The sequence below is a fragment of the Acinonyx jubatus genome, chromosome D4 (genome assembly GCF_027475565.1).
Source record: "Acinonyx jubatus isolate Ajub_Pintada_27869175 chromosome D4, VMU_Ajub_asm_v1.0, whole genome shotgun sequence".
In the NCBI taxonomy this organism is placed as follows: Eukaryota; Metazoa; Chordata; class Mammalia; order Carnivora; family Felidae; genus Acinonyx; species Acinonyx jubatus.
In genome coordinates this window covers 28,038,657-28,061,452 of record NC_069391.1, presented here as the reverse complement: position 1 = coordinate 28,061,452, position 22,796 = coordinate 28,038,657, and the positions used below count along the sequence as shown (strand labels likewise).

Below are 22,796 nucleotides of genomic sequence, written 5' to 3'. Positions count from 1 at the left end.
TTCAAATGGTTTCAAAAACTTCTATACATTACAGCCAAATATGATTGATTACAAAGGGAATGTATTTTGGATGTGCTAGTTCAAAAGTAAGATAAAAATAAATATTTGAGACCATGGAAGATTTCATTTGCCCTTCAAGCCAAGGTGAAAACACTGCCCTAAGATGAAGACTCAGGAAATTATCTAAAGAATTTTCTCCAGGCTCAGGAAGGCAATTTAAATATTTCTTGCTCTAAGGGACTTATACCCTTTTCTAAGCCATAGCTTTAAATTGCTTCAGGGGAAAGACACTCAAAACTTTTGAAAACTTCAAGAATAATCCCCTAAAGGCTTGATTATATTACATTTATACTGTATTACAAATAGCCAATCCAGAGTCTTGAGGATGTGTCTTATCCCATTCTTTTTATCATATACTGTTGAAATGCTTAATCCAAATATACCCCAGGGTTCTCATCCATACCGCTGTACAACCTACCATGTCTTATTGATAATATAGTAGAAAGATCTGTTACATAGCTATACTAGGTAATGTATAGCTACATTACCTCTTGGTTATCAATATTAAGAGTAAAAACTTATAAATTTCTAGGCACTGTTAAAAGAATTTTATATATATTTAGTTAATTCACATTTATTAAATCAGGGAGAGAAGAGAAAAAGTGTTTATTGTACAAAATAATCTAAAACTTATTGAAGTTGAAAATCAGAATTTACTGGTACTTATGTGAATATGAATGGCATTTTGAAATTCACAAGAAATTCAGAAATTCTGCAAGCATACAATGAAACCTGGAAGCTATCAAGCTATTCAGGTTTCTTATTGTAAGTCTACCAACTAATTTGTAACTCAATCCCACTCTGTACTGCAAGCATCTCCAAAGAATTCGCCTAAATATATATATACCTGTCCCCCACGCTAATTGGCATAAAATCGCCACCTATCTAAATTAAACAATTAGGAGGTAATGGTGAAAATATGTATAGAATCCCAGGTACTCTCAGCCATCTTCTACTTCTGAGGACAGTGCTCTCCTTTCCTTGAACGGCTTCACCAAAAAAATGAATACAGTTTGTTCACCACAAAACCACTAGCCCAGGTAAAACAGACTTTGACTACAGGTGTAATGACGGGGGGGGAATCACAGAACTGAACATTAAATGAATTAAAACAGTACCCAACATCATTGCTTCCAAAGTTCACTGAGCTGACTACACGAAATTGCTTCCTGGACTTATCTTCTTAGGTCCTGGTCTACCACCATGTGAGTAAGCTTCTTTCCTAAGAGCAGAGCTCTTGACCCATTATTTTTCCTTTCTTCTCCTCAAATCATAATGGATCCTCAAAATCCCATATCCAACATTACTTAATTGAAGAATCCAAGTAAGTCATCTCAGAACAATGTTTCAAGCAAAGAGAATTGTTCTTTTACATTTTGTAACAGAAAAGTGTTAGTTACTATTTTTTTAACCTATCTCATTAAAGCTAGGACATGGGAACTAGCCAAAATGATGAAATGGAAGAATTCTCCTCAAAAGAAATTCCAGGAAGAAATGAAAGCTAAAGAATTGATCAAATGCTGGAGAGGATGTGGAGAAACGGGAACCCTCTTGCACTGATGGTGGGAATGCAAACTGGTGCAGCCACTCTGGAAAACAGTGTGGAGGTTCCTCAGAAAATTAAAAATAGACCTACCCTATGACCCAGAAATTGCACTACTAGGTATTTATCCAAAGGATACAGGTACGCTGTTTCAAAGGGGCACATGTGCCCCAATGTTTATAGCAGCACTATCAACAAAGCCAAAGAATGGAAAGAGCCCAAGTGTCCATCGTTGGATGAATGTTAAAAGAAGATGTGGTTTCTTATTACTTGGCAATCAAAAAGAATGAAACCTTGCCATTTGCAACTACATGGATGGAACTAGAGGGTATTATGCTAAGCAGTGTTAGTCACAGAAAGGCAAATATCATATGACTTCACTCATATGACGACTTTAAGACACAGAACAGATGAACACAAGGAAAAGGAAGCAAAAATAATACAAAATCAGGAGGGGGACAAAAATAAGACACTCTTAGAGAATAGAGGGTTACTGGGGGGTTGTGGGAGGGGCATGGGCTAAATGGGTAAATCATTGTTAAACTATATGCTAACTAACTTGGATGTAAATTAAAAAACAAATAAATAATAAATAAATAAATAAATAAATAAATAAATAAATGTCTATGCACCGATTTGAGGGCACTCAAATATATAAGACAATTGCAAACATAAGCAATTTTATTGGTAAGAATGTGATATTGCAGGGGACTTTAATACTCCAGTTACAACAATAGACAGATCATGTAGACAGAAAACCAATAAAGAAACAATGGCCCTGAATGATACACTGGACCAGATAGACCTGACAGATATATTCGGAATTTTTTATCCTCAAGCAACAGAATACACATTCTTCTCGAGTGCACATGGAACATACCCCAAGACAGACCACATACTGGGTCACAAAACAGCCCTCAATAAATACAAAAGAATTGAGATCATACCATGCACATTTTCAGACCACAATGCTATGAAACTTGAAATCAACCACAGGAAAAAGTTTGGAAAACCTCCAAATGCAAGGAAGTTAAAGAACATCCTACTAAACAATGAATGGGTCAACCAGGCAATTAAAGAAGGAATTTAAAAATATATGGAAACAAATGAAAAGGAAAACACAAGAGTCTAAACCCTTTGGGATGCAGCAAAGGCAGTCCTAAGAGGAAAATACATTGAAATCCAGGCCTACCTCAAGCAACAAGAAAAATCCCAAATACAAAATCTAAGAGCATACCTAAAGGAACTAGAATCAGAACAATAAAGAAACCCCAAGGCCAGCAGAAGAAGAGAAATAATACAGATTGGAGCAGAAATAAACAATACAGAATCCCCCCCCAAAAAAACCAAAAAACAAAACACTAAAACAGATCAACGAAACTAAGAGCTTATTTTTTGAAAAAATAAACAAAATTGGTAAACGCCTAGCTGGACTTCTCAAAAAAAAAAGAAAAAGAAAAAGAGAGAGGAGAAATAATACAGATCGGAGCAGAAATAAACAATACAGAATCCCCCCCCCAAAAAAACAAAAAACAAAACACTAAAACAGATCAACGAAACTAAGAGCTTATTTTTTGAAAAAATAAACAAAATTGGTAAACGCCTAGCTGGACTTCTCAAAAAAAAAGAAAAAGAAAAAGAGAGAGGACCCAAATAGATAAAATCACAAATGAAAATGGATTTATCATAACCAATCACTCAGAAATACAAGCAATTACCAGAGAATACTATGAAAAATTATTTGCCAACAAATGGGACAACCGGCAAGAAATGGACAAATTCCTAGACACACACACACTACCAAAACTCAAATGGGAAGAAACAGAAAATTTGAACAGACCCATAACTAGTGAAGAAATTGAATCAGTTATCAAAAATCTCCCAACAAATAAGAGTCCTGGAACAGATGGCTTCCTGAGGGAATTCTACCAGACTTTTAAAGCAGAGTTAATACCTATCCTTCTCAAGCTGTCCCAAAAAATATAAATGGAAGGAAAACTTCCAGACTCATTCTATGAAGCCAGCATTACCTTGATTCCCAAACCAGGCAGAGACCCCCACAAAAGAAGAGAATTACAGGCCAATATCCCTAATGAACATAGATGCAAAAATTCTCAATAAGATACTAGCAAATCGAACAAAACAGCATATAAAAAGAATTATTCACCATGATCAAGTGGGATTCATTCCTGGCCTGTGCGGCTGGTTTAATATTCCCAAATAAATCAATGTTATACATAACATCAACAAAGAAAGGATAAGAACCATATGATCCTGTCAATACATGCAGAAAAAGCATTTGACAAATACAGCACTCTTTCTTAACAAAAACCCTCAAAATTTGGGAAAGAAGGAACATAACTAAACATCATAAAAGCCATATATGAAAAGCCCACAGCTAATATAATCCTCAATGGGGAAAAACTGAGAGCTTTCCCTCTGAGATCAGGAACACGGCAGGGATGTCCTCTCTCACCACTGTTGTTTAACATAGTGCTGGAAGTCCTAGCATCAGCAATCAGACAACAAAATGAAATAAGAGGCATCAAAATTGGCAAAGAAGAATTTAAACTTTAATTTTTCACAGATAAGATGATACTCTACACGGAAAACCTGAAAGACTCCACCAAAAAGCTGCTAGAACCAATACATGAATTCAGCAAAGTCACAGGGTACAAAATCAATGTACAGAAATCAGTTGCATTTCTATACACCAATAATGAAATCAACAGAAAGAGAAATCAAGAAACTGATCCCATTTACAATTGCACAAAGAACCATAAAATACCTAGGAATAAATCTAACCAAGGAGGTGAAAAATCTATACACTGAAAACTATAGATAGCTTATGAAAGAAATTGAAGAAGACACAAAAAAATGAAAAACATTCCATGCTCATGGATTGGAAGAATAAATATTGTTACAATGTCAATACTACCCAAAGCTATCTACACATTCAATGCTATCCCAATCAAAATTGCACTGGCATTCTTCTCAAAGCTAGAACAATCAATCCTAAAAATCGTATGGAATCACAAGACCCCAAAGAGCCAAAGTATTATTGAAAAATAAAACCAAAGCAGGAGGCATCACAAATCCCAGACTTTGGCCTCTACTACAAGGCTGTAAAATCATCAAGACAGTATGGTATTGGCACAAAAACAGACACATAGACCAGTGGACTAAAATAGAGAACCCAGAATTGGACCCACAAATGTATGGCCAACTACTCTTTGACAAAGCAGGAAAGAGTATCCGATGGAAAAAAGACAGTCTCTTTAGTAAATGGTGCTAGGAAAACTGGACAGGAACATGCAGAAGAATGAAACCAGACCACTTTCTTACACCATACACAAAAATAAACACAAGATGGATGAAAGACCTAAAAGTGAGCAGGAAACCATCAAAACCCTAGAGGAGAAAACAGGCAACAACCTCTGTGACCTCACCTGCAGCAACGTCTTGCTCAACACATCTCCAAAGGCAAGGGAACTAAAAGCAAAGATGAATTATTGGGACCTCATCAAGATAAAAAGCTTCTGCACTGCAAAGGAAATAATCAACAAAACTAAAAGGCAAACCTACAGAATGGGAAAAGATGACATATTGGATAAAGGGTTAGTATCCAAAATCTATAAAGTACTTACCAAACTCAACACCCGTAAAACAAATACTCCAGAAAATAAATAGGCATAAGATGTGAAAAGACACAGTTTTCCAAAGAAGACATCCATATGGCCAACATACTAATGAAAAGATGATCGACATCACTCATCATCAGGGAAATACAAATCAAAACCACACTGAGATACCACCTCACACCGGTCAGAGTGGCTAAAAATAACAACTCAGGAAACAGTAGATGCTGGCGAGGATGTGGAGAAAGAGGAACCCTCTTGCACTGTTGGTGGGAATGCAAAATGGTGCAGCCGCTCTGGAAAAGTGTGGAGTTTCCTCAAAAAATTAAAAATAGAACTACCCCATGACCCGGCAATAGCCCTACTAGGAATTTATGCAAAGGATACAGAAGTGCTGATTCATAGGGGCACATGTACCCCAGAATGTTTATAGCAGTGCTTTTAACAATAGCCAAATTATGGAATGAGCCTAAATGTCCATCAACTGATGAATGGATAAAGAAGATGTGGTTTATATATACACTGGAATACTACTTGTCAATGAGAAAGAATGAAATCATGCCATTTGCAGCAATGTAGATGGAACTGGAAGGTATTATGCTGAATGAAATAAGTCAGTCAGAGAAAGACAGATATCATATGTTTTCACTCATATGTGGAACTTGAGAAACTTAACAGAAGACCATGGGGGAAGGAAGGGGGAAAAATAATTACAGAGAGGGAGGGAGGCAAACCATAAGAGACCATCAAATATAAAGTACAAACTGAGGGTTGATGGGGGGGTGGGGGGAGGGGAAAATGGGTGATGGGTACTGAGGACAGCACTTGTGATGAGCGCTGGGTGTTGTATGTAATGATGAACCATTGGAATCTAGTCCAAAACCAAGAGCACACTTTACACACTGTATGTTAGCCAATTTGACAATAAATTGTATTAAAAAATAACAATAAATAAAAATAAATAAAGCTAGGATATGGGTCATAATTTTATAAAACCTAATGGCTCAATAAAGTGGCACCCATCAAAAATATTGTTTAAAAAAACTATACTTAGCTTTTCTGTCATCACCTAGAAGGTACAAAATGTCCTATTGCGCATGCAGGGCAACTCAGCCTCAATGTGCAATCTCCAGACCTAAAGAAATTGCTTTAATTATTTAAATAGAGATATTACTTTTTTACTGTCAATTAAATTTTCTAACACAATAAGGCACATACCTCAATTTTTTCCTCTCTTTTAAAATTACATTTTCTGTTTTTCATATGTATCCATAGTTATTTGAGAAACTAAAACAATTAGGAAAAAGTACCCTGGTTAATTTTTCAAATAGATCTTTCCAGCGTCTATCACACATAAGCTTTCCTAGTTGGGTTTTGGCTTTGCAAACAATGAAAAAAACTAGTTTTTGTTTTTCCTTCATGTAACAATGTTAACATAACTATTTTTGCACTAATACGAATTCTTCAAAGATATTATTTAATGGTTGTACAATAGTCCATCAAATGATGTACTATGATGACTTCATAATTCCCCCTCAACAAAATAGAAAAGTATGGAAAACTACTACAAAAGGCAGCAGGCAGGAAGATGGCAGTATAGTAGGAGGACACTAGACCCATCTCATCCCACAAACACAACTAGATAACTATCAAATCATCCTAAATAACCCAGAATCAACCTAAGCACTGCCACAACAATCTCCACAACTAAAAGGAGAGAAGAGGCCACCTCAAAGAAGGTAGCAAGTAGACAGACCTGGTTTGGGGAGAAAAGGATCCAGGGTGCTGCAGAGGGGAGGGAGCCATCCTCCTGGAGAAAGGCTAGAGAGACAAAAGCACACAGGGAAACACATAAGGAGAAAGTTTCCCCAAAGACATTGGCTGGGAAAACTAGAGGGGCCGAATTTCATGAGTTCTTACATCCAATGGGCCTTAAAGCCTAGAGTTTTGAAGGTCAGCAGCCTTGGCTAGGATAGAGCCCAGAGGGTACTGCAATGCTCCTGGAGAGAAGGCAGGAAAACAATCCAGGAACAGATGGCACGGAAACAGCAATCTGAACAAAGTCTGGCGCACACAGTGAGGAGATTATTCACTCTTCTAGGAGTGTGTCCCTGAGTGGCTGTGTTCATGATGATACCTGCTTTTCAGAAGAAGGAAAAGCAGATTAGTTAGCCTAATACATAGATACCAATGGTCATTATACCAAAATCTCATGAATTTGAGACAAATTAAACTATCCAATACTATTAAAATTATAGGCTAGATTACACTAATTCCACTTGATTAAAGACTCTTCAAATGTTAAAAAGGAATATTATAAAGACTAAAAAAATCACAAAAACATTGCTATAAAGTGGCAAATACTAATTATATACTATGATTATACTGGTATAAAGAAAAAATGTGTAGTGCATGGTCTAGAACTAACAAAAATATGAAAGATAAAAAGACTTTACAGAGGTGGAAGGACTATTTAGGAGTATTTTAGGATTGACCTGGTATTATCTGTGGAATAAAAAAAATTTTTTTGGTAAAAGGTTAACGCTTCTGAGACCTTTTGGACATATTCTGATTCCAACCCCAGCTTCTGTAGAAGCCATCAAATACAGTCATATTCAATGAATACTCCAAGAAATGTATGGCTGGGGAAGATTCTCTTTAAGTGAAGATAATTGGGTCTTTAGAATGTGCGGGAGTCAGGGATTTTGATCTCTAGAGAATCCTGTTTCTGATTCACAACCTTAGGGATTGAAGAAGTTTGTAAAAATAAGTGCTAAATTAACTTCCAAGTGAAACTGAATCTCTCGAGTAAGCATCAACTTTAGCACAAATACTGGGAAACCAGAGTTGCATCATGGGTCCTTATTTTTAATGTTTTCTTTCCTTGACACGTTCTTGGGAAAATCCATGTGAAGACCAATTGCCTGGTTGTAGCAATTCTTTCTCACATTTCTTTTTAGGAAGGAGAACAAACATCTTTCAACGTGAGAATCTTCTGGTTTCATCTGAAAAATGCAAAAGGAATTCAAATCCCTGGAAATGTTTTCTATTACTTAATAGAATGGAATGGTGAGAATGACTTTAAAACATAGTCAGGAGGTAAGATAAAGAGAAAAGTTTTACTAATATCATTTTCAAAGGAAAACATCCTATCAATAAATATAATGAGTTTATTTTGTTGAGGTGATCATTGCTGGTGGGACAACATCAAGAGCAGGATATTATTTAAATTTCTTTAAAAATCCCCAAATAGCACAAAGAGGGTAGTGAGGAAGAGAAAGTTGCCTGTAATACAACAGACCCTTATAAATAATAGGTGGAAAGCTACTGTATTCAAGTATATAGTTCACTAAAATCTTAAGTAAAAATTATATGGAGAAAGAGCCCACAATAATTTATATATTAATCACACATAAATATGCTCAGTAAGGGTTTGAGGAAACTTGTAATTAAAAGTGTTTATGGCAAAAACAGGATTACAAACAAAACATGTGTAACAGGGGGCTAAAGTAATTATAGGTGTTAATTTAGCTACAGGGGTCCAAGGCAAAAGAAGAAATATTAATTCTTTTACTTCCCACTTATGTAACAAATCAATTCTACCACCCTACATCTTAACTGTCCACACTACACCATTAGAAAGGATCTTTGGCTATTTTTTTAAATTTTAATTCATTTTTGTGGATAGTGTCTTCATAAGTGGAAGACAATAAATGCCTTCAATGCTTTCCAAGGATTTCGATATATTTTATGTGTATTTTTATCATTTGGATGCTTGAAAGTTAAGTATGTCATATTAAACAGTGGTTTTATAAGAAGAAATTTTATCAGTAAGTAAATGTACTATAGTGCTAAAAATGGGCTTGGGAATCATGAAGATAAGGATTTAAATCATACTTCTGGTATTTAACAACTATAAGATATTGAAAACAGGGTGTTGTATGGAAGTATTGAATCCCTAAATTGCACAGCCAAAACTAGTATTACACTATATGTTAACTCACTAGAATTTAAATAAGAACTTTAAAAGAAGACAGTGATCATGGTACTTAACCTTTGAAATTTCAAACTAATTTCCTCATTGGTAAAATCCATAATAACATTTGGCTTATTTTGAAGATTAAATGATAAAAATTATATGAAGCGCCTCATACTAGGACATCATAGGCAACTTTCTCTTCTCTTTGTAAGCTAAAATAATATATCTTTCATGTGGCATATTAGTTGAATATTAGAGTTTATAAAATCTATAAATTGAGAGTTAGTAGGTCCATTCATTTTTGTACAGTATCAGTTGTCTTAATTGATATCTTTAGAAGACCTGGAGAGGATGATGGGATTGTTTCCTCTAATGAGAATTTAGAGTACAGATAGTATGTGTTTTACATTGAAAAATCTTAGTACTTTAACTATTAGATCTTCAAGTAGCTAAGTCAATAAAACAAAATGAAAAAAATTATAGAAAGTTAAAAAGTTTCCTTCTAGAAAGTTAGAGGGCTTGACTTCTGGCTTGGATAAAAAGTCACAGACTTTCCTTAGGTTTCTTACAACACTAAAATAGTGCCCAGATGAAGTCCAAGGGCATTGAACCACAGAGTGGTTAATTCTCATAAAACACCAGGAGTTGGGAGAAGATGATTAGAGGTTGGCTAGGATCCAGGCCAGTTCAGATCCTTTTCAAATAGGAATGTCATCTTCTAAACAATAATTCTGTGCTAGGCATCAACAGCCTGCATTCTCCTTTGATAACACATGATTAAGTCAAGAACTCAAGTCCCCTATCTTGGTGTAGCTCCTAAAAACACAGAACACTCTTCTTTGGAAGCTTTTGAGAGTACAGATTATAAATGCTCTCTGTCTACCAGTACCAGTGGGTTCCTTCTAATAATCTGATAGGACACACCAGTACAGCTCAGCCTCAATGTGTAGTGTCTAGGCACTTGAGGCAATAATTGTACTACTTAAATTATTTTAACATTCTTTATTCTGAGTTAGTCTTCCTAAAATAACTGGACACTTGCTTTAGTGTTTTTCTCTTTTTTAATAATATGCCTTCTTTATCTTTATCTATTTTAAAAACTGGGGTAATTCAGAAGAATATGAGAAAGGTCTCTAAGGTAACCATTAATGTTTTGGGTTTTCCTTTCCAGTCTTTCTATTCTGTCTAGGCTACCTTAGTTTAAGTTTTAGTTTTGCAAAAAAGAAGAAAAATGCTGTAGTTTTGTTTCTGTTTCCAACTTAATCATTTTCACATAATTTAAATATCATTTTTGTTTTAATACAAAGTTGTCACAAATGTCATATTAAGTGCATAATGCCCCATCAAATTAGTGTGCCATGATTCTTTAATAATTCCCCTGCCATGAGCTAAGAATGAAAAACTGTTTCAAAAGATAATATCCAGTAATGGCAAAGATTAATAAAAATGGAATAATCTAATATACATTTTGCATGGAAAGTGATTTTTTAGAAACTATCAAGAGTCTTAAAAGTTTTCTTTCCCTTGTTCCCAGGAAACTATTTTAGTGAAGTAAGCTAAAATGAAGAAAAGATTTGTCACAATGCTATTAAACAAGAGTGTTTGTCGATTGCTTTCTAAAAGTCACACTAGCATTACAAGAGTAATGAAAGTAATTTCCTCTATACTGTCCATTATCCTTCCCCCCACCCTAACCATTTGAAAGCGTTAAAGCACATTGGTGGTTTCTCTTATGTTGTAAGGGAAAATTTTTTTACAGCAATTATCTCTGAACTGTCAGGATACCAGATGTATACCATCATTATTTGCTACAAGTAATTTCCAAATGGAATCAACTTTTAGGAGATGTTCCTAGAAAATAAAAGGTATTTTTGACAGAATTCACAACACCCCTGAAACAACAGATCCCGGACAACTGATGCTCCTTCAAAGTCTCTATCAAAATTTTATTTCAGATTCAGAGTAGGGTGATATATGCATTTACAGTCAATCACATTCCTATCCTAATACCAAATAGAAATATATCCTGTCTTACCCAACCCTTCCTACTCTCTTTGTAATGTATGCCTGCAAAGCCTAGTCAGCTTGGATTGGAATAGAACCCTCCTTTCCATAGCCAAAAGACGTATAAACATCATATTATGCTGATGAATATGTTTTCACCATTGTAAACTGCAGTCATCATAGAAAGCAGCATAACCTATCGTCAAATGACTATCACAGAGAGAAATGCCAAAGCCTTAACCATAAACACAGCCTTGTTTAATTTTTTTTAATGTTTATTTATTTTGAGAGAGTGAGAGAGTGGGGAAGGGGAGAGAGAAAGGAGAGAGAGAATCCCTAGCAGGCTCTTGGCTGTCAGCACAGAGCCTGACACAGGGCTCCATCCCATGAACTGTGAAATAATGACCAGCGAGGAATCCAAGAGTAGGAAGCTTAACCAACTGAGACATTCAGGTGCCTCACACAGCCTTGATTAAAAACATTAACTGGGTGGGGGCAGGGGAGAATCTAGGTGGCTCAGCTGGTTGAGCCTCCGACTCTTGATTTCGGCTCAGGTCATCTCACAGGTCATGAGATGGAGCCCCAGCTCATGCTCTGCACTAACAGCACAGATGGTGCCTTGGATTCTCTATCTCCCTCTCTCATTCTCAGTCTCTCCCTCTCTCTCACTTAAAATAAATAAATAAACATTAAAAAAAAAAAAAAGCACTAACTAGAAACTCATCTATAGGATCAGTCTTTTTTCTCCCCCTCAGGGTGTTTTTTAGTTAGGTAGAAAACCTTGAGAACGAAAAGGTGTTTTCAAAATTATGTTATTTGATTTATTTACTGTCAGCTACTAACATCTACTCTTCAAATTTTTTCAAATTAAAGTTATTTGCTCCATGCTCTATGATGCACAACTCAGATGCTTGAGCTGATCTCAAATTCCTTTTTTAGAAAATATTGGCCCTAATCGCAAATTCAACAAATGGAAGAGAAAGGACTTTAATATGGACAGAAACAAAAAACAAGCTCTTCTGTATGTAGTAGTATGTAGTTTGACTGCTTGTATATCCGAAATCTAAAGAATACAAAACTGAGTGCAATACACTCACACAGATGTCTCAACTCCAACTGTCACAGAATGTTCAGTTTTGCATTGTCTACTATTCGATTACAGTCCTACATACAAGGGAAGCAGTAGTGGCATTCTGCAATAGCATCGGGGAGAAATGGTCTAAAAGGCCTTGCTATTCATGTGAGTTCTGCAGACAGCAACAGCAGCAGCATCTGAGAACATGTTAACAAATCAATTAGATTTGAATCAGTTAGAATCAATTAGAATCAATTCAGACCTACTAATTTAGAATCCTTTAGAGGGCTGCCTGGGTGGCTCAGTCAAGTGTCCAACTTCAGCTCAGGTCATGATCTCATGGCTTGTGGGTTTGAGCCCCGCGTCCGGCTCTGTGCTGACAGCTCAGCCTGGAGCCTGCTTCAGATTCTGTGTCTCCCTCTCTCTATGCCCCTCCCCCGCTTGTGTTCTGTCTCTCTCTCTCAAAAATAAATAAACATTAAAAGAAATTTTAGAACCCTTCACAAATTTCCCCCATGTGATTTGTCCGTATACTAAAATTTGGAGGCACTCCACTAGACAGGTGGATTTTTTCCACATTGAACTTTAGGATCATCTGGAGAACATTATTTAAAAGATGTCTGATTCCCACTCCTTAGACAATTCACATAATTTGGAGAGGGCAATAGCATGTTGGTCAAAAAGAGCAGGTGCTTATGTGGCTCAGGCTCTTAAGCATCCGACTTTGGCTCAGGTCATGATTTCCTCATTCCTGGGTTCAAGCCCCGCATCTGGTTCTCTGCTGTCAGCATAGGGCTCGCTGTGCAACCTCCAACTCCCTCTCTCTGCCATTCCCCCATTAGCAATCTCTCTAAACACTGAATAAACTAAAAATAAATAAAAGGGCAGGTGATATAAAGTCAGAAAATGCAGACTGGAATAGTGGATCACTCACTGTGTTTTTATATACATTTTACCTCTGCGAATTTCACTCTCAGAGAATTATAGTGATGATAAAATGAGTAATATGTGTGAATATATTAGTAAATTATAAAACCCTGAACTAATAATATTGTTTATGACTTCCATGAAATAAAATCAAATACATAGTTATTTATAACAGATGAAGCATACTCTCCAAAATGATGATATTCAAAGTGGAGTCTGTGGTTCCAAAGAACAGGAAATAATAGATGTTTGTTCAGATGCAAATAGTTCTTCCCTGCCTCAGAACTGTGTATCACTATCTCAGGAAATGGAATACAAGAGCCTATATTTTTAATAAGCTATCAATGTAATTATTACTCGTCTTCAATCCCTTCCTATATGTACCAGAAGAGAAATTCGAAACACTAAACTCAGAGCTCTTAGCACCACTCCAGCTAGTGTGGACACACTTGGTGCTCCTCCTCCAGTGATATCTGCACATGGTAATATGCACTGACGCGTTATGCTCACATGCAGTTTTCTCTTGTGGATTACTCCAGGTATAGAAAAATAAAATGGACAGGACGAACTGGACAGAGATTGAGTTCATTCTGCAGGGACTTTCTGAGTACCCCAAAGTGGAAAAACTCCTTTTCGTCATGTGCTTGATGATGTACCTGGTGATCCTGCTGGGGAACAGCACCTTGATCATACTAATTCTCCTGGATTCCCGCCTCCATACGCCCATGTACTTCTTCCTTGGTAATCTTTCCCTCCTAGACATTTGTTACACATCCTCCTCTACCCCCTCAGTGTTGATTCACTTCCTATCACAGAAGAAAACCATCTCCTTCCTTAGATGTGTTGTTCAGATGTCTGTCTCCTACACTATGGGGTCCACCGAGTGCGTGCTTCTAGCAGTGATGGCATATGACCGTTATGTGGCCATCTGTAACCCTCGGAGATACCCCATCATCATGAGCAAGGCACTTTGCATTCAGATGGCAGCCCTCTCCTGGGGACTGGGCTTTCTCAATTCACTGACAGAAACTATACTTGCAATACGGTTGCCCTTTTGTGGAAAAAATGTCATTAACCAATTTGTTTGTGAAATATTGGCCTTTGTCAAGCTGGCTTGTGCAGATATTTCCTTGAATGAGATTGCTATAATGTTGGGCAATGTAATATTTTTGTTTTCTCCATTATTGTTAATTTGTATCTCCTACATTTTCATCCTTTCTACTGTACTAAGAATCAATTCAGCAGAAGGAAGAAAAAAGGCCTTTACTACCTGTTCAGCCCACTTAACAGTAGTGACTGTGCTTTATGGGACAATCCTCTTCACATATATGAACCCAAAGTCCAAAGACTCTGCTTTGGACAAACTGATTACTCTATTCTATGGAGTAGTCACTCCCATGCTCAATCCTATCATCTATAGCCTGAGGAATACAGAGGTGCTTGGAGCTATGAGAAAATTGATGAGGAGACACTGGTTCTGGAGAAAAGGATGAAAAACTTATACCTTTGAGTTCATGCACAAAATAAGCTCACAGATTTGAGACAAAATCTTTTCATATAAAGAGAACAATAAAGATTGTATGTCAAATTACAGAATTTAGGAGTTGGAAGAAATGTGAAGACAATAATTTCACCTTTTATGAAAATGACTGTTATAAAAATGTAGACACTACTGGTATAAGAAGTGAGCAAACCTTAAGAAATAAGAAAAAATGAAATTAAGCTTTTCCAAGAAAATCCAGTACAGATCTTCTTCAACTGATAGGGTTATATCCTGATAAACCCATTGAAAGTTGAAAATATCATTAAGTCAAAAATGTCTTCAATACACCTAATTCACTGAACATCAGAGTTTAGCCTAGCCTACATTGAACATGCTCAGAACACTTACATTAGCCTATAATTGGTCAAAACCATCTCATACAAAGAATGTTGCAATAAAGTGTTGAATATTTCATATAACTTATTTGAGTACTGTACTGAAACTTAAAAACAGAATGGTTGTATGGGTATGGGATGGTTGTGAGTGAATCAGCTGTTTACTCTCATGATCATGTGGCTCAGACTGGAAGTTGGGGCCACTGCCACTGCTTAGCGCAACAAGAAATTATCATACCACATGTTACTAGCCCAGGAAAAGACCACATTTCAAATTTTAAAGTATGGTTTCTATTGAATGCATATCATTTTCATATCATCATGAAGACAAAATATCCTAAGTCAAACCATTTTAACATATGACCATCTGTATGTAGGTCTATTGAACAAGTAAAACACATATTTTTCAGTTCCCTTTCGAGAGAACTACTTGAGTTTTTCTGCTTGTTTGTCTGTTTGTTTATTACTGGTTTTTGTTTTACCCAAGGATCTGACCTGACTCCAACCTAATTTTTCAGGTACATATTTCCCCTTCTTCTTCCCTTCCTCATGTTTCTCCCATGTTTGCATATGCTGTGCTACATTCACTATGACTTCTCCAATTACATCATGTTCTTTACACCTAAAGACAATTGCATATGCCACTTCATCCCCATCATCACATTTCTCTTTCGATGGTAACAGCCTAGCAATCGCATTAAACACAATTCAAGTGTGAGATCTTCTACAAATCCTTTGAAACTCTACTGGGTTAGTTATTCCCTCCTCTATGCTGCCCTGAACTTTATCTCTGTTATGGCTATTTTCCTTTTATACTATAATCATTTGTTCATTTCTGAAATCTACCCAATGGCAGAACTCAATGTTCTCTGTATGAAGTCTAATGTAAAATAAATTTATTTTAGGCAGTAGGCAGTAATTAACTATTGAATAAACATTTTTAAAGAATAGTAAAATATAATCCAAGTGCAATATAATATGGGGAAATATGAGAACTTGAATTTATGTATTATTTCACTGACTAAAGAACATATCCAAAAGCTTTGGGTAAAACATCAGCTAATTTTAAATGCAGACTGATACATTTGATTGATAAATATACTGAAGAGGTCATTTGGGCTGGGTAAGGCAAAAATCATATCAGTGTATAATTATTCTGTAATAAGCAATTGCTGGGAAAAATATATCAATTGGATAAATCCTTAGGAATACTGACAATTTTACTCTTTCAGAAGCAATAGTCTCATTTTAAATATTTCCTTTCAAAAAAATCCCCTTGAAATTGCTAGTAAGTAGTAATTGTTTTATTTTTTATGTGATATCATAACATGTATTTATACGTAATACAGGTGAGCTGCCTGGTACAGTGCCACAAGCTGAGCTGGATAGGGGAGAGCGGCTCTGCTCAAGAGCCACCCAGCAAAGGTTTCAACAACCCAACAGAGTTCAGGAGGGAATCCCTGCTTGTTTTGTTCAGCAGGATGTTTGGACCTGATGGAATAAGTAAAATGTAAACATGAAAGGGAGGCCCAGTGCAAGTTGTCAGAACCCAGTAGAATCGAGAGGACACCACACAGGGAATGATTCAGCTCAGACAATCAGAGAAAGGGTGAAAGAGAGAGAAAGAGATAGCTTGAGGTATTTTATGCTTATATCCCTAAAAACTACCAGAATGTCAGTTCTAGGTGTATAACACATTCATAGATATTGCTCAATACATTTGAAATAATAGGTAAATTGAAACTAACTGGGGCTAGGGTCTAGTCCAAAAAAAATATCAAAAAATTGACTCTCAAAGTGATAAGGCTATCATCATAGCTAATTGTCAGGTGGTCTTTGGGAATTAGCAAATACGAATTTTTAAATAATTATTATAAATATATTAAATTATTCCCAGAGCACCTGGGTGGCTTGAGCACCCGGCTTCAGTTCAGGTCATGATCTCACGGTTCATGGATACCAGTCCCCTGTCAGGCTCTGTGCTGACAGCTCAGAGTCTGGAGCCTGCTTCAGATTCCGTGTCTCCCTCTCTATCTGCCCTTCTCCCACTCACACTGTTTCTCTCTTTCTCTCAAAAATAAATATTAAAATTTTTTAAATAATTATTCCCATTTCATAAACAAGGAAATTTGATTCGGATATTCAAGAAATTGCCTAAGATCAGGGAGCCTGGGTAATTCATTGATTTAAAGGTCCAGCTCTTAATTTTGGCTCAGGACATGATCTCACGGTTTATGGGATCAAGTCCCACATTGTGTGTGTGTGTGTGTGTGTGTGTGTGTGTGTACTGGGGGAGGGGGAGGTGATCAGGGAAAAGCCTGTTTGGGATTCTCTCTTTCCCTGTCTCTCTGCCCTCCCCTGCTTGAGGGCATGTGCACACATTCTCCCTCTCTCAAAATAAATGAATAAACATTAAAAAAAAAAGAAATCTCCTAAAATCACTAAGATTATACAGAAACAAAAAAATGTAAATTTTTAAAATTTAAATTCTAGTTAACTAACATATACTATAGTATTGGTTTCAGGAGTAGAATTTAGTGATTCTACTAATTATATATAACACCTAGTGCTCATTCCAACAAGAGCCCTCCTTAATACCCATCACCCATTGAGTCCATCCCCCATCCACCTCCCTTCCAGCAACCCTCAGTTTCTTCTATGTATTTCAGAGTCTCTTATGGTTTCTCTCTCTCTCTGTTTTATCTCATTTTTTTTTCTTCTCTTCCCCTATGTTCATCTGTTTTGTTTCTTAAATTCCACATATAGGTGAAATCATATGATATTTGTGTTTCTCAGTCTGACTTATTTCGCTTAGCATAACATACTTTAGTTCCAAACACATTGTTGCAAAAGGCAAGATTTCAGACTTTCTGATCACCGAGTAGTATTCCATTGTGTGTGTGTGTGTGTGTGTGTGTGTGTGTGTGTGTGTGTGTACACCATTCTCTTCTTTATCCATTCATCAGTCAGTGGACATTTGGGATTATCCATAATTTGGCTATTGTTGATAGTGTTGGTAAAAACATTGGGATGCATGTGTTCATCAAATCAGCATTTTGTATCCTTTGGAAAACTTACTCTAGATCCCAAGTGTACTATACTTTCATTTTTACCACAGCTGTGATCAATAACAGGAAAATATAGCCAACTATTTTATAGGCAATTGTCCTAAATTTCTCACTAGACAACATCATCCACACCAAGGGCTCAATTTCCATCTCTGTGCAAAAGATTTCCCAACATATGTATAGCTTTAGACCTGATTTCTTGCCCAGATTTCACAAATCTGTCTTCATCTGTAAGTCTAACCATCAATGCACAGCCAACCAGTCAACCGACTTACATCCCTAACTTTGTGAAGTCATCATCCTTAGGCATCTCCTCTCATCCAATCAATGCCTGCATCAGAGTTCTTTACTGACACCAATGGACCAATCATCTTTGATGACTGTTCATTCATATCTGAGAAATCAAATCCAGCCCTACAGCCCTGTAATCCCATATTTATCCTATCTTCTTCATCCGACTGCTTTCAGGATCCAGGGCATCATATCAATTTTATAGACTCTGGTGACAGCTTCATGATAAAAAGCAGTTTTGCACACTGACCTCACATTTAGTCATCTGGTCCAGAAAGGACATACAAATGTTACAAATACGGATGAGTGTACATTTTTTAATTCCTTGTATATTGTGGTTTATATTATAAGATATATTCATGTATTTCACTACTTCACACCATTTTAGTGGGTTTGGGGTACTGTATATTTTATAATACAAATATATTATGTATTTTGTTTCTAAATGCTTATGGCTTCATTTACACCCTTGAATTAAAGGATATAGGTCTTAGCGGATATCACAATAAAAAAGGGAAGGGCCTTCATAGTTTCACTGAAACATCCTGCAGCTTCTTTGAATTTACTAAATAACATCAACACTCGAAGACCAACAACAAATTGCTAAACTCTCTCATATTTTTTCCAGAATAGCATTCCTCTACCCCATTTCTATTCAGTATACATTTGTGCAGACCTTCTCCATTTGTACATATATATTCACATCACACACATCCATCTGCATGCACAAATATTTCCACACATGTAAAACATAGTCACACTTTATAGAATATGCAATTACTCCCATTAAATTTAGCAATGCGGAAAAAGAGGTTGTACTAGTTTCCTAAAGCTACCACAACAAAATAGCAGAGACTTGACTGGCTGAACAACAGAAATTGACTTGCTCATAGTTCTGGAGGATAGAAGACCAAGATTAAAGTGTTGGCAGATTTGATTTCTTCTGAGGCCTCTCCCTGGCTTTCAGATAGCCGCTTTCTTGCTATGTCCTTGCTTCTGTGTGTGAGCAACACTCGTGTACTCATGTGTGTCTAAATTTCTTAAATATTTTCTCATAATGACACAACTCAAATTGTATGAGGGCCCACACTGATAGCCTCGCTTTACTTAATCACCACTTTAAAGGCCTTATCTCCAAAAGTAGATACATTCTGAGGTACTGGGGATTAGAGCTTCAACATAAGTTTTGCAGGGACACAACTCAGCCTAAAACAGAGGTTAATAATAAACTATCTAAAAAGTCTACTATAGTTTTTACATTTGTATATTACATGCACATAATTTTGAATACTAACAATACACTAACTTAATGTTTAAAGCTATACTTACATTCTATCACCCAAAACAAAATATTGAAATTTGTCACCATGAGCCCTTTTTATGTAAGATTTCAGATATGCTTATGTAACATATGTCTATATTATCTTAGAGCTTCAGCAGTCAGTCAAGGAGGAAACTTAGGAAATCACACATCTTATTTAAAATGAGTGTCTTCCCCTCTTAGTCCAATGTTCTGGTGCGTATTGAACACGTCAATACATCCCTTAGACTAATGTTATGATTTGCTATGGGGGATTGAAAAAGCACACAGAGGGTTCCTAATCAGCAATTTTTTCACAGCTACTTTTACCTCTTTGTTCCGTAAACTATAAATGATAGGATTCAACATGGGGGTTAATCCAGCATATACCAAAGCCATAAATTTGTCTATTTCCTGTGAATCTACAGCAGAGGGCTTCAGGTACATGGAGAGAGCTGTCCCATAGAACAAAACCACCACAGTCAGGTGGGCTGCGCATGTTGAAAAGGCTTTGCTTCCACCATCCACTGAGCTGATTCTCAGGATGTTGGAGAGAATGAATGCGTAAGAGACACAAATGAGGAGCATCGGCATAGGAAGAAGAAGTACGCTGATCACCAGCATGATCAACTGCACCCTGGAAGTATCCACACAAACTAGTTTCAAGACAGCCAGAATTTCACAAGTGAAGTGATTGATGATGCTACTTCCACAGACAGACAGCTGCAGCACAGATACTGTTTCCACCAGGGCGGTGAGGCAGCCTGTCATCCAGGAGCCAGCGGCAATCTGCACACAAGCCCTCTTGTTCATGATGATGGGGTATCTCAGAGGGTTGCAGATGGCCACATACCGGTCATACGCCATCGTGGACAGGAGCACACACTCAGTGGAGCCCATGGCAAGAGAAAAGTACATCTGAGTGGCACATCCTGAGAATGAGATGGTGTTTTTCCCTGAAACAAAGTTTGTCAGCATTGGAGTGAGAGCAGAAGAGGTGTACCAGATGTCTAAAAAGGAGAGGTTGCTGAGGAAGAAGTACACGGGTTTGTGTAGGTGGGAATCCAGGATGGTGATGGACATCAGAATGATATTACCCAGCAGGGTGATCAGGTACATCAGCAAGCACAGCACAAATATGATGACCTCAACTTTGGGGTAACGAGTAAACCCCAGGAAAATAAAATTGGAAATGACTGTCAAGTTTGCCTTGACCATTTTATGCCTCTTTGTTTATCTGTAGTAGTGAATAAAAATATACATTGTATATATATGAAAATCAAATTCTACCATCTTTCAAGGGGATTAGTTAGGGGTACTTTAAAAGGATCATTATTCTGGCAATACCATGCTAATTATTCACTCATTCATTCATTTGTTGAATATACTACAAGTCACTGAAGATCTCTTTGAATTACCTAAAAAGCTACTCTTGGGCAGCTCAGAATAAAATATCACACAGTCAAGTAAAGAAATAAATACAATTAACATCATATACATACACCCTCGGGTACCATGAGAACACAGAGGGTAAGAATCTTAGCTCTGTGTTAGGAACACTGGTCAGTGAGACATTGTGACACTTAGTTTAATCAAAAAAGGCATTAGACCTGGGGCGCATGGGTGGCTCAGTGGTTGAGCATCAAACCTGGATTTGGCTCAGGTCATGATCCCATGGTCAAGCCCCGCACAGGTTCAGTTCAAGGCCCATGTCAGGCTCCACACTGGCAGTGCGGAGACTGCTTGGGATTCTCTCTCATTCTCTCACTCTCTCATCTCTCATCTGCTCACATTCTCTCTCAAAATGAATAAACAAACTTTTAAAAAAATGCATTATACCTAATTGAGTTAAGGACCACAGGAGGCTTGCTGGGGAAAGAAAAGAAATTTTGTAAAACGTTACATGGAGAAAGGATTTAGTTGCATCTCATAAACCTGCTAATTATGTGTTGTAACACATGGATATGCGGTACACTATAAATAGAAGATAAACCTGTGTCCAATCACTATCGTACTACCTGATTTCCATTTCCAAGAAGGCATTTTTGAATATGGAATCATCCTGAGCTCACGCTTTCTTAGAAACAAACTGATTTTCAAAGTTCAGGATTTTATAATGCAATTCTAATTACTTGTGATGTATCTCACAATTAGTCACATATGGGAACATGTTTAAAAACCACTGTCCTCTAAGTAGAGCTCAAATGCAATCAATCACACACACTCAAGCCTCACATCCTCATCACTGCCTACTTTTCCAGCCTCATCTTCCAACACTCCAGCTCCAGACTCTGGTCTGAAACAACAACCAGCTTGTCATTTCTCATACTTATCATGCCATTTTATATTTTTACGTCTATAACCAACAGTTCATCTACATGCTGTTACCTTTCTCACCAACTCCAGTCTTGTTTTTCATGAATATTTATCCAGTCATCAAAACTGTATGCCACTGTCTCAAGTACAGCTTCGTTCTTTATATATACCTACATTACTCAAGTATATTACACTGAACAATAGCCATATGTGCACATCCCATTGGCTCCCACCCCTGGTACAACTGAGCTTCTCCAGATCTTGTTCCCCATAATACTAGCAAAGAATAACTTACATTCAAGATTTTTAATAACACACCACTCCCTTGAACATGGACAATGTTTGGTACATATTCAAATAAGAACATTTTCACTATTGGTCCCTGTGCCAACTTAAAAGCCTAAGATTTCTCAACTGCTCATTTAGATATGCACCCTTATCTGTAACATTAAAGAAACCAGTTCATTTAAGAAACAAAGACGATGAACTCTTAGCTTTAAATATTTGACATAGAGTGAGGTGGGGAAGGCAATGACCATTTGTACTCTTAGGAGAGGTTGAGGTGTTCCCCAATTATCTTCTGTAGGGTTTTAGACCACTGTCCTCTGAGTGTAAGAATTGGACTCTAAATCCAACCATGCTACTTAGTGGTGTGCATAATCAGGCAAATCACTTGGCCTCTTTGAAATCAGTTTGTTTGGGGTTTTTTTTGTAATC

At 36.9% G+C, this 22,796-nt stretch overlaps 3 protein-coding genes across 4 annotated transcripts in view; 1 reads left to right on the top strand and 2 right to left on the bottom strand.

Annotated features, from left to right (window-relative positions):
• The window catches only part of LOC106979356 (olfactory receptor 13C9), a 470,618-nt gene that overhangs the window by 269,343 nt on the left and 178,479 nt on the right, over nt 1-22,796 (bottom strand). The gene's annotated exons all lie outside the window — the stretch shown is intronic.
• On the top strand, nt 13,439-14,788 carry LOC106979343 (olfactory receptor 13C7-like). The gene has a single exon (XM_027055159.2). It carries the CDS (start codon nt 13,781-13,783, stop codon nt 14,717-14,719), a length of 939 nt encoding a protein of 312 aa, XP_026910960.2. The 5' UTR covers nt 13,439-13,780; the 3' UTR covers nt 14,720-14,788.
• On the bottom strand, nt 16,901-21,601 carry LOC128312147 (olfactory receptor 13F1-like). The gene has a single exon (XM_053204852.1). The coding sequence runs from the start codon at nt 20,979-20,981 to the stop codon at nt 20,019-20,021; it is 963 nt and encodes a 320-aa protein (XP_053060827.1). The 5' UTR covers nt 20,982-21,601; the 3' UTR covers nt 16,901-20,018.

Coding starts and splice junctions, on each gene's coding strand:
- LOC106979343 (XM_027055159.2), top strand. CDS start 13,781: ATGGACAGGACGAACTGGACAGAGATTGAGTTCATTCTGCAGGGACTT.
- LOC128312147 (XM_053204852.1), bottom strand. CDS start 20,981: ATGGTCAAGGCAAACTTGACAGTCATTTCCAATTTTATTTTCCTGGGG.